The sequence below is a fragment of the Hippocampus guttulatus genome, chromosome 8 (assembly GCF_054856545.1).
Source record: "Hippocampus guttulatus isolate MCC_2025c chromosome 8, RoL_Hgut_1.0, whole genome shotgun sequence".
NCBI lineage: Eukaryota > Metazoa > Chordata > Actinopteri > Syngnathiformes > Syngnathidae > Hippocampus > Hippocampus guttulatus.
Genome location: NC_141268.1, coordinates 10,371,817 through 10,386,676, shown reverse-complemented (window position 1 = coordinate 10,386,676; position 14,860 = coordinate 10,371,817). Strand labels below are relative to the sequence as shown.

The window sequence follows — 14,860 nt, the reverse complement described above, 5'->3', positions numbered from 1 at the left end:
TAGGATTTCTTCTTAGCCGTAGGACGAAAACATATATACAGTGTGATACGGTATAAAACCTCAAATGGATGGCTGACATGCAGCAAAAGCAAAGTCAATTTCTAAACCCTTGCCAGGCTCCTTGGGGTCTAAACAACATTGTCCTCAATCTCCCAAGTGGCTCCTGCATGCTTGACATGATTGACTGACTGTTCCGTGTGCACGTACCTGATCTCCAGGCTTGCCTCCCTCACCAGGGGGACCAGGGGGGCCGGGCAGACCCTGTGTCAACAAGACATAAACATCACCATGTGTGCGAGCATACATATATTTATCATAATTATTACTATTATGTTGCAACAAATACTCCAAAAATACTACACAGTGATGGATGGACAAGGGGTTATAATAAGGGTTATTTTGAATATGCCTGACAATTTCTTTTCTTCCTTACATTTGATTATGAATTTGCACCATAGTGTGTGGCTTTCATTGTTTTTAGAATTAATTACTGTTTTCCAGCTCTAGTGGCAATTTTTTAAAATTGTTTTAGTAGCGATGGTGGAAGTGAAGTTTTTCAAAAAAAATTTAAATAGTTTTTTTTCTGATATAAAAGGTTGTTTTTGTCAATCACATTTATTCTATACAGTCCAAGGTTTTAAAAAATAAATTGTTTTTAGACATGAAAAAAAATCACAATTTGGTTGGGTGGAAAATCCAGTTAAAAGTAAAATCCAATCAATTTAAATCATAGACCTTTTAAGACAAAAAAGCAGGTAAATAGAAAAAAAAATCCCAAATATTTTGGATGATTATGTGAAATAAAAAAACAGCATTTCTCTTTGGATATTGATATTCATATCTTTGTTGTCCTGTGAATGACAACCAAACTGTGTGAGATTTGTTTTGTTCGATTTGATCCGAAAAACACCACACTTTTTTTCTTTGTAAAATAATAAATGTTTCTTTGTATCCATTGCTGTTGTCTTTGGAAAAACACATGATACATGCTTTTTATTAGCTAGGTATGTGAATGAGTGCATAAGTGAGACTTTTACCTGGAAACCAGAGGGACCGGGCTGTCCTTGCTCTCCTCTCTCGCCAGCAGGGCCCTAAAGATGAACGTAAACATCAAATCAACTCAATATGTGTCAACTACTGTCATGAAATACACTTTAGAAAAGCCATGCGCAAAATTACAAATGCAACATTATCGATACGTACAGCAGGGCCGGGGGGTCCGGCAGCGCCAGTTTCACCATCTTTACCAGGTAGACCCTGAGGTGAAGGAAAAAATGCAGTATTAACGTGTGCCTTACATGATTTATTTTGTTGATGATTGCTTCACACTTACCCTTAAACCATGAGCTCCAACCAATCCCTTCTCACCAGATTTGCCAGGCTCGCCCTATAAACAAACCACAAGGACACAGTGCAAAAGTAAGAATTGATCAACAACAAAATGTGTGATTTGCATCAGGAGGACGAGGAGGTCAATGCCAACACACCCAGCAGATGGTGACTGTGCCCAGTTTGGTTGGCCTTGAGTGCAAAAATAATGGATACAAATATTTTTTTTACCCTTTGTTTCAGTGGTGCCGAGCAACAAGTAGCCAATGTGCCGAACGAGCAAGTCTGTTTATGGCATTTATTTGCTACATGGGGCAGAAGAAACCACCGATCCGTGTTGCCATGGAAACAGCATAGTGACTATTTTGTTTATCAAGCTTACAAATCCAAGGGCAGCAGATACAGTGAAAACAGCAGAGGACCCAGAATTTAACCTTGTGGAACACCATACAACAGTGGGACAGTGCGGGGAAACGAAGACTGACACAAAACGTTCTCTCAGCCAAATAGGATCTAAACCACCAAAGAGCGCTTCTAATGCCCAACTTGTGCGACAAACAAACCAAAAGAATATTTTTGGTCCACTCTATCAAATGCTGCAGTTAGACGTGCTAAATAATTGTTCACCACCAATTATATGCCTTGCAAACAGTGTCTACACCTTGTCTGTCCAAGCAAGTGTAGTGATGTCCTTTCTATGTGGTGTAAGGGAGTAGTACTCACTATCCTAAGTTACCAGAGAAACAACATTGTCTACGTGACAGGAATATGCTTTTTTAAAATTAGGCTCAGGGGCACAAATTATCGTGCCCCACAAATTCTACCAAGCAACAAGCGGCAAACATGTCAGACCCAGCAAGTCTGTTCTTGTTCTATCTCTGCTGAGTGAAGCAGTGGGGAAGTCACTGTCACAACTTCCCAAAGAAATATCACTGTGTGCCTAATTGGCACATGAGTATTTTTCAAATTTGGCTTTAGTCACAAATAATAAAGCCTCATGAATTCTGCCTAGCATTATATATCAGGCATGGAGGCATCAATGACCATGTCCCATTAATTTTGCCTAGCAACAAGTGACTATGCAAGTGAGTCCTGTAGTTTTTCTGGTATGGAGACTAAGTGGGTCGTCCCCCAACAACTTCAAATATAGAAACAAACACAAATGCACATTAAATAACATAAAAGTATACAAGTACCATAATAGTCATATGGTAACAATGTGTGTTTAGCCTAACGCTGTGATAACTTGCTTACAGTTGCTCCTTTGGGTCCGGGGAATCCCATGACGCCAGGTTGTCCACGGGCACCCTGTGGGCCGGGGGGTCCCGGTCTGCCGTCTTCACCAGGAGCTCCCTGCACAGTAAAAAAATAAAATAAAATAAAACAGTCAATTGTCAGTGTGCAGCACTTGTAAGTAATAAAATGGGAAAATTGTTAATATTGTACAGAGGAATTCATCCGTCAAAAAAATAATGTGTATGCCATGAAATGAGGAACATAAAAATGTCAAAGTGACACACTGGGACGGCTGAGCTGGAAGGTAATGATTGGATTTGTCATTAAATGTGGATTTCTCAATTACTAAAAAGCCTCTCGGCGGCTGCGAATATACTCCATCACATCATGGCTCCTGAAGCTGGAGATGGTATGCTTTTTTTTTTGTTTTTGATCGACATCAGTCACACAATTGGAAGGGATGCACTCACAGATGGTCCGCCTTTGCCTTGGGGACCAGCGTCTCCGGGACGTCCAGTAAGACCCTGCCAGAGCACACAAGCACACAATCAACAAATACATACCGGTAGGTCATTTGCATAGAGACGAGACACATAGCTCCATCGTGGGAATTGCATCTTCTGCTAGACTGGATGACGAATACGTTACTACCGCAAGAAATGGAAAATACATAAATAAACTTAAGGTGGTGGAACTTGTCCTGATTAGGGATAAAAGAGTTTACGGTTTATCGATCAACCATGATAATATTTCAGACCGCTTCAAATTGACAATATTTTTAGGTGCGTATTTACTGTCGCTGGGAGGAGTAGTTGTCTTTGGGGTCCCAAACAAACAGAGAAATAAGAAGATGCCAAGGATATGCCCACTTCACGTTTCTTTTTAAATCTGAAAATTATTTTCTAATGTTTTGAATTATTTTCCAATATGTGTAATATTTTAGATTTGCTAATATTTTGTATTATTTTTGTAATGTTATTTTTATTCCAAGACTGTGGTGCCAAGAAGTATTGAGCAACTTAAAAATATACATTATCAGGCAGAAGCCTCCTATGTCCAAATGAGGTCAATTTCACTTTTATTTATCTAAGTGAGTTAATTGAGATCAAGGCAAACAGAAATACATACAATACATAATTACTCATTACATTGCATTGCATCATAGCATACGGGGAATAAAAGTAGGGATGGGCGAGTACTTTTCGCAGTATTTTAAAAACCACAGATAACCTTGATTGCAATTACTCACTGTCATCGCGATATGAAACTTTTATACCGTCATGATTGACCTTGTCCAGTGCGGAACTGACAATGAAGGATGATGAGCCATGACCAGGAGCCATAACTAATGAATCTATTTCTTCCAATAGAACTTACTCTGGCACCAGGCAGACCGGACTCTCCAGGACGGCCTGGGTCACCGTTAGCACCCTTCGGACCACTTGCACCTGAGGGTCCACGCTCACCGGGTGCACCCTAAAGAAAAAAAGAGAGAAAGTGAGCGAGCATGACAAACAGGCCTTTCATTCCACCCCAAAAAAGCCCGCAGGAGCAGACGGGGAGCTCCTTTTAATGGTGTGATGCCTTTCAGTGACCCGCTGAAGATGAGCAGATTAAATTCTGGCAGGTTCATTTGAGCATAAATGAGATATGTGCGCAGGGAGATCACGTTTAATGAGATTCTGCTGCTGACATGAGAGACATTTGGGTCGCTTGTCAAGAGACAGATTCGGAGCTATGCTACCATCGGGTGGCCACAGGATGGAAGGACACAATTCACTGGAAAGTCTGAGCCGAGTTACCATTTGCACAGGAAAGCAGAGAACAGCCTTGAACAAACTTTATTTCAAGCCGTGAGCCACCGTCAACATCCAGATCGAGTTGTTGCACACCTTGACCATAAAGCCAGACATCATGTTTCATCGGGCAAACAAAAAAAAAAGATCCAAATTCAATTTCATGTCAGTTAAACACGACCTAAACAAGAAAAAAAGATAGAAACCTGCCACAGTTTTTTTTCCCCTGTAACACTGGGGGTTGCGCAAACAAGAATTTGGGAACCTACTGGCCACGAGATGGATTTAGATGCTTTCGTGGAAGTCATCGTTCTTGTCTATATTACCATTTACTCAGGCTGTACACAAATCGGTGGTGACTCAAAGAGAAAAGAGAATTGGCTGTTTCAAACAAATGCCGAATCTGAAAATTGAAAACAGATCATAGCATATTGTCGCGTGTAGTGACACTAATGTCATTTTTGCTGGTCTCTTTTTTTGGAATAACAGTTGCTGGAGGAGTTGAAAAAGAGTGTTGCTAAGTTGGCAAGACTGCAGTCTTAGCTCTCGCTTGCTATGCCTCGCTTGTACTAACGTCCACATTTGTGCACATAAAATAAAAACAAAGCGTTCGAAATAAACATATTTTGTGTTTTACTTTGACTCCATGGCCAGTGTGAGGGCCGTTCAGAGACCGCGGGCGGGCCAGATGTGGTCCCCGGGCCGTACTTTGCCGAAAGGTCTGGCTTACAGTGTCATATTTTTCTTTCCTCTTAACTGCCCTCCAACGTTCTCTCTCTTGTTACTTTCATGCAATGGAATTATATGGTGGAAGACTAACCTAAGTCACTACTACACATAAAAGTATAGAATAGTCTTTTCCAAACTTTGTTAAAGCCATGCACACCTCTTAAGGATCCCAACAGAGTAAACCACCCCCCACCCTCGACTCCCACGCCTTGCAATGACCCTTAAGAAAAAAAAGACAAAAGCAATTTGGGTTCTAACGCTCATCAACTGTTCTGGAAATGCGTATGCCACATGTTGGGAAACTTGTGAAAATAAAATTGTGACTATGTGCACATAAAATACTGAAAAGCATTTCACAAATGTTCTCAAGCCAGCCATTCCTTTAACATGCTGAGAGTTGGCGCACCCCCACTCCGTATTCATCATTGAAAACAAATAATACAGCCAATTGTTTGGGCTATAAATGTGTAATTGTTAAACATATTACTTTATTATATGAATATATATAAATGATCAGTAAAGGATTAGTGAAGGTGTGACTGTGGGCATTCATTTAACGTGAACACCTGATTTATTTTTGTTGTTATTATAACATGCATCATTAAACACATCATTAGTGCATGGCTTATTTTGCAAGCAATTTCCCTAAATTGTCAAAAGGAGTTAATGATGTGTGAAATATCCTTCTGAAAGCACACAGGCAGTACAATGCAAGACGAAATGGGCTATTGTGAGTTTGCCGAAGTAAAGATGCATGGCCTAAAGTGTTTTGCCTTATTGCTAGAGCATTCTTAATGTGTCAGCGAAAACCGGAAGTGCTCTTTTCAGGGGGGCTGGCATTTGAAGGTTACGGAGTCCGGAGGATTAAAATTGAATTACAGCCACGTCGGAAAAGATAACATTGACTCGTAATTACAGCCACGTCGGAAAAGATAACATTGACTCGTAAATGACATCATGCGAGCATGATAACAAAAAACTTGCAATTGCAAATTGCAAGTTGACAAGGTTGGACTCTATGGGAGCCACTGCACACATTTCCTTATCTCACGCGAATGCATTTTTAATAAGGGCACGTATCCAATTTTGGCAGCAATCACAATCATAAGAACTCTCTTTTTGCAAATGAAGACATGACTCACCTTGGGACCAGCCAGACCATCTTGACCTGGGAAACCGCGGTTACCAGGAGAGCCCTGGAAACAAACCACAGTCACTATTATGAGCACACTACCCCTTCATTTGCCAAGTTTGAACAAACACTTTTTAAAACAATCTACTTATTTGGCCTCATTGGAAATGATATAAAACCAATTTTGTGTTGTGGTTTGAAACTGCTTTTCATATCTCTCTCTCTCTCTCTCTCTATATATATATATATACACACACACACACACACACATACATACATATATATATATATATATATATATATATATATAAACATACAGTATAAATATACATACACACACACACACACACACACATATATATTATGCCCCCATGATGAAAATGTCCCCCAAATTTAATCTTGCTCAATAAAACTGGCTTTGGGGGCTGGATTTATTCAAATTCCTCCTGTTTGGTTCTGCATCAAACAAGTAGAAAACCTTCAGACTGCTATAGTGTACTGTAGTATCCGTACATATTTCACAGTACTCACTCTCTCTCCGTGAGGTCCAATTGGTCCAGCAGCACCGGGTTCGCCTCTCGGTCCTCTCTTGCCCTCTTCTCCTTGTGGGCCGAGGGCTCCCTGAGGACCAGCCGGTCCCTGCACAGAACAGTCGTGATTAGAACTCATATCAGTACAGAACGACAACCAAATATGTGCATTGAAACATTTAAATAAATGCTATTTTTCCTCTAAGTCAGGCGTGACCACATGTAGATGCAAGAGCAAATGCCTATTTTGCAATTTGACTTGATGATTTTTCTAGCAGTCTGTTTAACAAATTGTCACTCTTCAGGCTACCTAAACAGTAAAGTGACTGCCCAACCATCCATTTTCTATAGCGTTCAACATCGGCATTTGCCCCTTTTGGTGTCGTGCACGCACTATTGCGTTTAGCCATAGTGTTTATAAAATAAGATAAGATATCCTTTATTTGTCCCACACTGGAGAAATTTACAGTCTACAGCAGCAAAATTGGGGGTAGAAAGAAGAAAAACAATGTTTGCATTCACAAAAATAAATGTTTCAGTTTCAATGTACACAGTTCAATTAATTGCAATATAAATAAAGATATAGATAAGGTGGCTGTGCTATTTACAATTGTGTTCCACGTCATTTTATTTTTATTCAGCAGCCTGACAGCAGTCGTTTATGGAATATCCACGCTGTTTTGACTATGACGATACAACCATTAAGAGCTTTGCCCCGCATAAAGCCGGCCGTACCATGTTCATTTGGAGAAGAATGCATTAATCTGAGGAGCTATGGAGAGGGATGGGAGCCGGCGCTAAAATGAAGTCAACTGAAGCCAGAGGACTAAATGGGACTGAAGAAGGTGAATGGTCGCTTGTTGATATGTACACTGCAACTGGCAGGGGACGAGTATATGGTGTTCCCAAATTCTCTTGCTAAAATATGGACAAATGCGATCAAAATTGGATGGTTGATGTGACTGTCAGATTATTGAGCACTACAGTTGACCGGCGACATGTACCCCACCACACATCTCTCACCAAAAGTCGACTGAGATAAGCTAGAAAGTGGATGAAATGTGCTTTCCACGTCTATGAAAGTGGGTTGTGTCCTCATGATATGAAGAAAATGTGTCTCAAAGCGGGTTAATGTCATTAAATTCTAAAGAAATCAAACTTACAAGCTCTCCTTTAGGTCCGGCCTCTCCCTTGAAGCCTGTGATACCTGGATCGCCCTGAAGGACAAAAAAAAACAAAACAGGCCGTCGTCCTCAAATATTTCTCAAGTGGAAATTCATGCATTTTCCAGATGAAAGCGACTATCTCTGCTGGCTGTATTATGCCGTGATCACGTACAGATGTTCCTTTTGGCCCGAGAGGTCCGGTCGCTCCCTGAGGCCCGGGAGGCCCGCGAGGTCCAGGGAAACCGGGAGCGCCTGCGATACCGGGAGCACCCTTCAAAGCAAAAACACTCAGTCTTAGTCTTTTATTTCTGATTTTATTAAGAATGTTATTCAAAACACTCATTAAGGAAGCCCAATACATTTTTTTTTCTACTTACAGATGATCCTTTGGCTCCGGGGATACCATCAGTACCTGGGTTTCCCTTTAAAGAACATAACACACCTGTAAGCCTCCCTGAGTTTAATGACAAACCACAATGAGAAAGTTTTTGATGTCAAATCACTCACGGAAGCACCGGAAGGTCCAGATGAGCCAGGTGTGCCGGACTCTCCACGGGGTCCCTGTGCACCCTCGGGTCCACGAGCACCAGTGGGACCAGCTTCTCCCTGATGGACAACACAAGCAGATGTTGAATACGGCTTCCCTTCAGGAGTACGCGAAAAAAAGTACAGTTCAGTTGTATTAAACTTTTAAGATCAATACATTTACATTTAATCTTCATGAACTCTTTTAAACCATTTATTTAGGTAAAAGATTTAACATTCATGTGCAATACATTTTAATTGAATTATTATTCTGTATGTTGTTTTTTTACATTTTTCTATTTATGTTGAGACTACATAATATAGTGGCTTACAATGATATTACATTTACTTTTTAGGAATAAAACAATTTAGGCCTACTACTACTATGCATTTTTTGCTGGTTACAATGGTGGAACTTGGAGAGCAAAGTTTATTTTTAGGTGGTAAAGCATTTGAGAACCCCTAAAATAGACAAGGACTATGAAACTATGTTAGTTTGTTTTGGATTCATTTGATTAAAATAATTTTAAGTTTTATCATTAAATATGGATTTTAAAAATCTGAAATTGTGCTTCATTTTCATCAACCATGTTCAAACTGTTGTCTTTGAAATCCTATTATTATTCTTGAAATGAATTAAGGTTTTTTGGATTTCAATAGCTAAAGTTGACTGCAAATCACTAGGGCACAAATAAATGTTGGGCCCTGCTCCGTTCTCTGTAAACAGTATTAGTGATTTAGTCCCACAATTTAGCCTGCATTTCAGCAACTTAGCCTGCTGAAATGCAGGCTAAAATGTGGGACTGAATCATTGTTTTCTAAAATACCGCCACTAGCTCATATGCTAATGCTAGCTCCAACACGCACTGCACTTGAGTAAATTTTGGTTTATTGTGATATTTACTGTAATTTCTTCCCCCTGAAATTTCGCTTGTGTGGTTCATGTCACAGTCATTGCTCATTCTTTGTGGTTAGAAGAGACTGAGCCCTGCCATAAATAGCAAAAATCGTAAGTGACACCCCCACAAGAATTGGTAAAAGATGCCTATATGCATAGATTAAACCGCAAATATATCACAAACTATAATCCCCAAACTCATTTTACAACATTATCCTTAAAAATAAATGACCAGTTACAGATGATATGATTTTGAAACATGCACCTCAAGTGCGCTTTGTCATTTTAACAGGGTTTGGGCGCCATTTTGTGATAATCCAGAAGGATCACAAAAAACACGATTAGGTGAGTTTTTCACCTAATACCGGTGGATAGTTAAAAGGAAACATGAATTGGTGATTTTCAGAAATAGTGAACTAGGACTGCATGGGTTATTTTACATTCAATAGTAATAAAAATGCCACATACAGTAAATATTGATTTGCTTCGAATGGCTATGATGACACGATCATCTACGGTTCATCACCTCATGTCGCAGTATGGCCCATTTTTGCTAGATTTCTGTCATCTTCGGGTCACAAACATTAATGGTGCATTAGAGAGAGAAGTCTTTGCACTTTTTAAGTTTCAATATCCAATGAGGACGTGAAGCCCACTGAGTCACATGTGAGCAAAATTTCCATTTAATCCAGTTGCGGCATTTTGATGTATTCTCTAGCTTCTTGTTTGGTATAAAAAAAAAAAGCCCCTACAACCTTGTTAGGAATTTGACAGATATCCCAGCCCACTTCCTAGTATTACATACAGCTTGGCGTTCACTGGAATTCCTCTCCTATAGGACTCAGGAGTATGACATAACTAGAGTGTATTTGAAGAAAAAAGTAGATGGACAGAATTCCTCTGCCCACATGGCGGACTGTTGATGTTATTTCACTTCATGGCCTTTAGTTAGGGAGAATAATTGCCAAAAACGTGTGGTTGCAGACAGAAGCTGCAACTCATTTTGAGGTCAGCAAGAGCTTTGAGGTGGATGTTTATTTTTAGTCTTGGTTCATTCAGCCAAGGTTCTAATAATGATTTGGTTTTTCTTGGGTCCTTTTAGTGCTTAAATGTGGTGCATGCAATACCAAATGGGTTTATTTAGCTGCACTTCTATAACAGAGGTTTAGGAAGGCAAATTTTAACCCTCACATTCATTAAATGCAGGGGATACAGACACAATATCATAGCATGATATTTTAAGAACTTTTTTTTTTAAATACAAGTGATCCTCATTTTATGATGCCGTTCCGTTTTTTACGGTGATGAATTTGCATGCAAAATGAAATGCGCCATCTATCGCTAACCTAGGCTAATGCAGTAGTAATAAATGTGACAAAAATTAAGAATTGTGCTAATTTAATAACTAACAAACCAATGTTAATAGTCATAAAATCATAATTCTTAAATGAATAACTTGCAATTCTTACCGTCGTATTCAGTAACGTATTCAAAAGATTTAAAATATAGATTTATAATCTCACATTTTGGGAGTCACGTCCACAACCAATTCTCAATACAAATTTGGTGAATTTTGGAGTGTGGGAAAACCCTGGCGATTTATTCTGCCAATGTCACATTGCTGGCGGTTACTTGCTGTTGGCCTAACCGACATATAAAATTTGAAGAAATTGAATTTTTTAGACCTCTGAGCAGCAGAGATCGATAATTAAGGCTGCCTTCATTTTGGGAACTAATTAAGAACTTTTTCAAATCTGTGGACATCCTGTCAAGGAATTTCAACAGCCCAGACACACAGAGTGCAAAATACAGTTACACAATAGGTCACTGATAGAAAACTGCCAGATTTTCCATCAAGATCTTCCATTTGCGAATCCCCAAAAGATTGAGAAGACAGGCACAGCATCAATGTCGAAACCCCTGAAGCAGCCCCGGAATTGCTGAGACTGTCTGCACATTCCGGAGGAATAAATCAGAATTGAGAGAGGGAGAAGGGGAATGAGACCCTCGGTCCAAGTTTCCACACAGACGGGCCCGCTTTTAAAGCGCTTTTCAATACAGCTCAGCTTTCTCTCATTTCAAAGCTTCAACACTCGTCCTTAACATAATCTCTCCCCGATTAGAACGTTTCGTCTCGACTCACGAAAGACAGTTCTAGTCACAAAGACACCAATTGTTTCGAGTAATCTCTGTATTAGACCGCAAAGAAAACACCTGAGAACATTGGTAGCGGGGTTAAAGGACTTGATGAAAACACAGGTAGCAGGCTCAATGCTGATAATGCTGCAACAGAATATTTCCTTCTCCATGAACTGGAGGCTATTTTGGGGTTTTCTGACAGAAGCTTGTCATCTCCTTCTGGATCCCTTCCATCCCATAAGTGTACTATCATGTGAAAGACATCTTTGAATCAGTCGGGGAAAAAAAAAAAGGACTACACTGTTTCATCATGACGTTCAAATGTTCATATGCATGGTCATGCGTGTCCACCAAGAACCAAAGTGACAACAAACAAACAGGAAGGTGTTCAGCAACTTTGAGACTGACCTTTGAACCAGGCGACCCAGGGAAGCCCGGAGCTCCAGAAGGACCGACCGGGCCCTATACGAGGAACAAAAAAAGCCAACAACATTTTAGACGCTCAAGCAGGTGAGGTGTTACTTGAATATCGTCAATTCTTCTCATGTCACCGAGGTTGCAAGGAGGGAGAAAACGTGCGCAATTTTCTGAAAACTTGCCAGAGGAAGCTCTTCGGGGGAAGGGGGGTGCTTTGCGTGCTTTCCATGCAAATTTAAATAGACCTGGATTTTTATATTATCGCTAACCAATGAAAACCAAGCATCACACCATTCTGTGTGTTTTTTGTAATCCACTTTATCCCACATCATTATTTTGGTGTAATATTTGCAAATTAACGTATTTCAGTTCAAGAATATGTTCACATCAATTCCTATCTTGTTATTCTCTGATGCACTCCCATGTAAATCAGGCATCACATTTCGTCCTGTATCTTTTGCTTTTTGAACCTGACAATCGTACATTTTACGCCATTAAAAACAAAAAAAAAATCCCCAAGTGTTTGTCGATTTATCAAACAACAAAAATGACTTGACTCTTGACTCAACTAAAAAGCAATATACCTTACAAACTTGCTTTCATGCATGCTTTCCTTTAGACAGCATCCCTGTTGGTTCTCGTGTAAAGTTTCCAACATGAATTCCTACGATTGACACTGAGGATGAACGATTATCTTTAACATTGGATACCTACCGGGGGACCAGCGGGGCCGGGCAAACCATCATTACCACGGGCACCCTGGAATAAACAAAATAAAGAACAAAGTCAGCATATGTTCGATGAAATATTGATTGCTGATTCCGGCGGAACTGTTTGAGACACTCACAGCGACACCGCTGGGTCCAGGACGACCTCTCTCACCAGGCAGACCTCTGGGTCCCTAGGGAGGTAACACTGGGGTCATTAACACTGGACCAAGGTTATTGTAGTAAATTAACAAAATAAATGGAACTAAAAATGAAAACACAAATCAAAATGTGAATGAAATAAAATAAGAACAAAAATGATTAAAAAAACCCAAATCGAACTGAAACTTATTCTTAGGTTCATAAAATTCACAAAAACTAAAAACAACTATTTGTCTTTGTCAATCAATATCACAAACGAGCTTTTGGGCTTTATTTTAAATGTATTTATTTTGAAATGGCTCTCCATCCGTACAGAAGAAGGAAGGTCAAACAGTTTTAGTTTACTTTATTAATCAATGCTTAATTGCCTGGGAAATGCACCATATATTAAAAAAAACAACAAAAAACTAAAACTAAAATGAATACAAACAAAACTAAAACGAAGCATTTGTGAATAAAATAGCAATGAATATAAATGAACACACTTGCTGTAAAAATGAATTAAAATGAACAAAATTTAAAACACAAAAGTCGAAACAAAATAAAAACTAACGACAGTACAATGATCCCAAACTATTATCACCCTTCAATGGATTCATACACAATTGAAACACAAGACCATAGCAACAGAGGTGCATTTATATTAGCCATGTTTTGCAGAGGAGAAAGAATAGATGCCTGTGAATGCTTATGTTCAACTATAAGTTGCTTCAGAGTTTATAATTACCTCAACATTAATGTTTGTTTCGTCAGCCCATCTGTGGAGTTTTGCATAGTGTGTTCGCATTTAGTGAGCAAACACTCACAAGACAGTTGATCTCCTCTGGTTTGTGTAAATCTCTTTGTTTTGTGTTTGGTTTGAAAGTAACCTTCAACTGGAAGTGGTAATCAAACAAAGAATTGGTCACTAGCTGCTAAACTACTCCCTGTCACTGCCAGCAAGCTATAGCATAACATAGCTAGCAACATACGCGTAACATACATTTCTGCCGGCAAATTAAGACAAAAATAAGTAAAAAAACTATTTTAAAACTGTCATATTGTAAACATACATACCATTGGCCCAGGAGATCCGCTCTCTCCGGGAGCACCAGCTTCTCCCTGCACACAGGAAGTTAACATCATCATCATCATCAGTTTTCAAATGTTATTTAATAAGAGTACACTGGCTACATTGGAAAGAAAAAAAACCTTACTATATTGTAATATTATTATATTAACTATTACATACAATTAGAAAAAACATTGCATGCTATTAAGTCATTTTTTTAAAGATAAAATCAGATATTCTTCCTGATAAAGTCAGATTGTTCAGACATAAAGTATTTTTTTCCAGATGGGAAATTCGTAATTCTACGAGGGAAAAAAAGGCATTATTTCGTCAATATATCATGTTCAGAAAAGTAAGAATTTCACCAAGAAAAAGTAATCTTCTTTTTCCACATAAAAAGACAAGACTGATGCATTTTCAAGACAATATAATATAAAATATGAAAAATATTTAATGTTATTTTAAAAATAAAATAAAGCTCCCCCAAAAATAAAAATCATCATTGTTTTTTTTCTCTGACAAGTAATAATACCAGGAAATGTAATTTTTATTATTTTTAAAGGTAAAATCACACTTTATTCTTTAAAATTCTAACTTTCTTGAAAGTCAGAATTTTTTTTCCCAAAAAGAAAAGTCATAATATTACAAGAATAAATGTCCTTATTTTTTCAGGATATTATTTTTATTCTTATTCTACAAAAAGTCATTTCCCAATGAAAAAAAATAATTACTAAAAAACAAAAAAAATACACAAACATGACAATTTTGAATTCAAGATTAAAATTCTTCTTTTTTGATTAAAGGGTCTTTTTTCCAAGAAAAAGTCATACCTCGAAGAAAAAAAAATACATCATACCTTTTCATTGCCAATTTACTTCAAAAAAAATGAAGACAAAATTGACAAAGTAAACATATTTAGTTTGGATTTATCTGTTTGACCTTATGAGTTGCCTTTTTTTGTCAAAAATCTTGACGAATAGACTTTATTCTCAATGATAAAAGTAAAATGCCTTATAATGTCTTTGAATAGGATGCCCAATACA

General features: G+C 38.5%; 1 protein-coding gene across 2 annotated transcripts in view; it reads right to left on the bottom strand.

The window, feature by feature from the left end:
- The window catches only part of col2a1b (collagen, type II, alpha 1b), a 52,037-nt gene that overhangs the window by 17,171 nt on the left and 20,006 nt on the right, over positions 1–14,860 (bottom strand). For both annotated transcript variants that reach the window (XM_086117516.1, XM_086117517.1), the window contains 17 exons: positions 13,823–13,867; positions 12,745–12,798; positions 12,612–12,656; positions 11,889–11,942; positions 8,426–8,524; positions 8,296–8,340; positions 8,091–8,189; positions 7,916–7,969; positions 6,754–6,861; positions 6,233–6,286; positions 3,943–4,041; positions 3,036–3,089; positions 2,584–2,682; positions 1,334–1,387; positions 1,204–1,257; positions 1,038–1,091; positions 208–261 (listed from right to left, as the gene is read on the bottom strand). In XM_086117516.1, the coding sequence (XP_085973642.1) occupies positions 208–261; positions 1,038–1,091; positions 1,204–1,257; positions 1,334–1,387; positions 2,584–2,682; positions 3,036–3,089; positions 3,943–4,041; positions 6,233–6,286; positions 6,754–6,861; positions 7,916–7,969; positions 8,091–8,189; positions 8,296–8,340; positions 8,426–8,524; positions 11,889–11,942; positions 12,612–12,656; positions 12,745–12,798; positions 13,823–13,867 (1,125 nt within the window). The remainder of the gene's footprint in view (positions 1–207; positions 262–1,037; positions 1,092–1,203; positions 1,258–1,333; positions 1,388–2,583; positions 2,683–3,035; positions 3,090–3,942; positions 4,042–6,232; positions 6,287–6,753; positions 6,862–7,915; positions 7,970–8,090; positions 8,190–8,295; positions 8,341–8,425; positions 8,525–11,888; positions 11,943–12,611; positions 12,657–12,744; positions 12,799–13,822; positions 13,868–14,860) is intronic.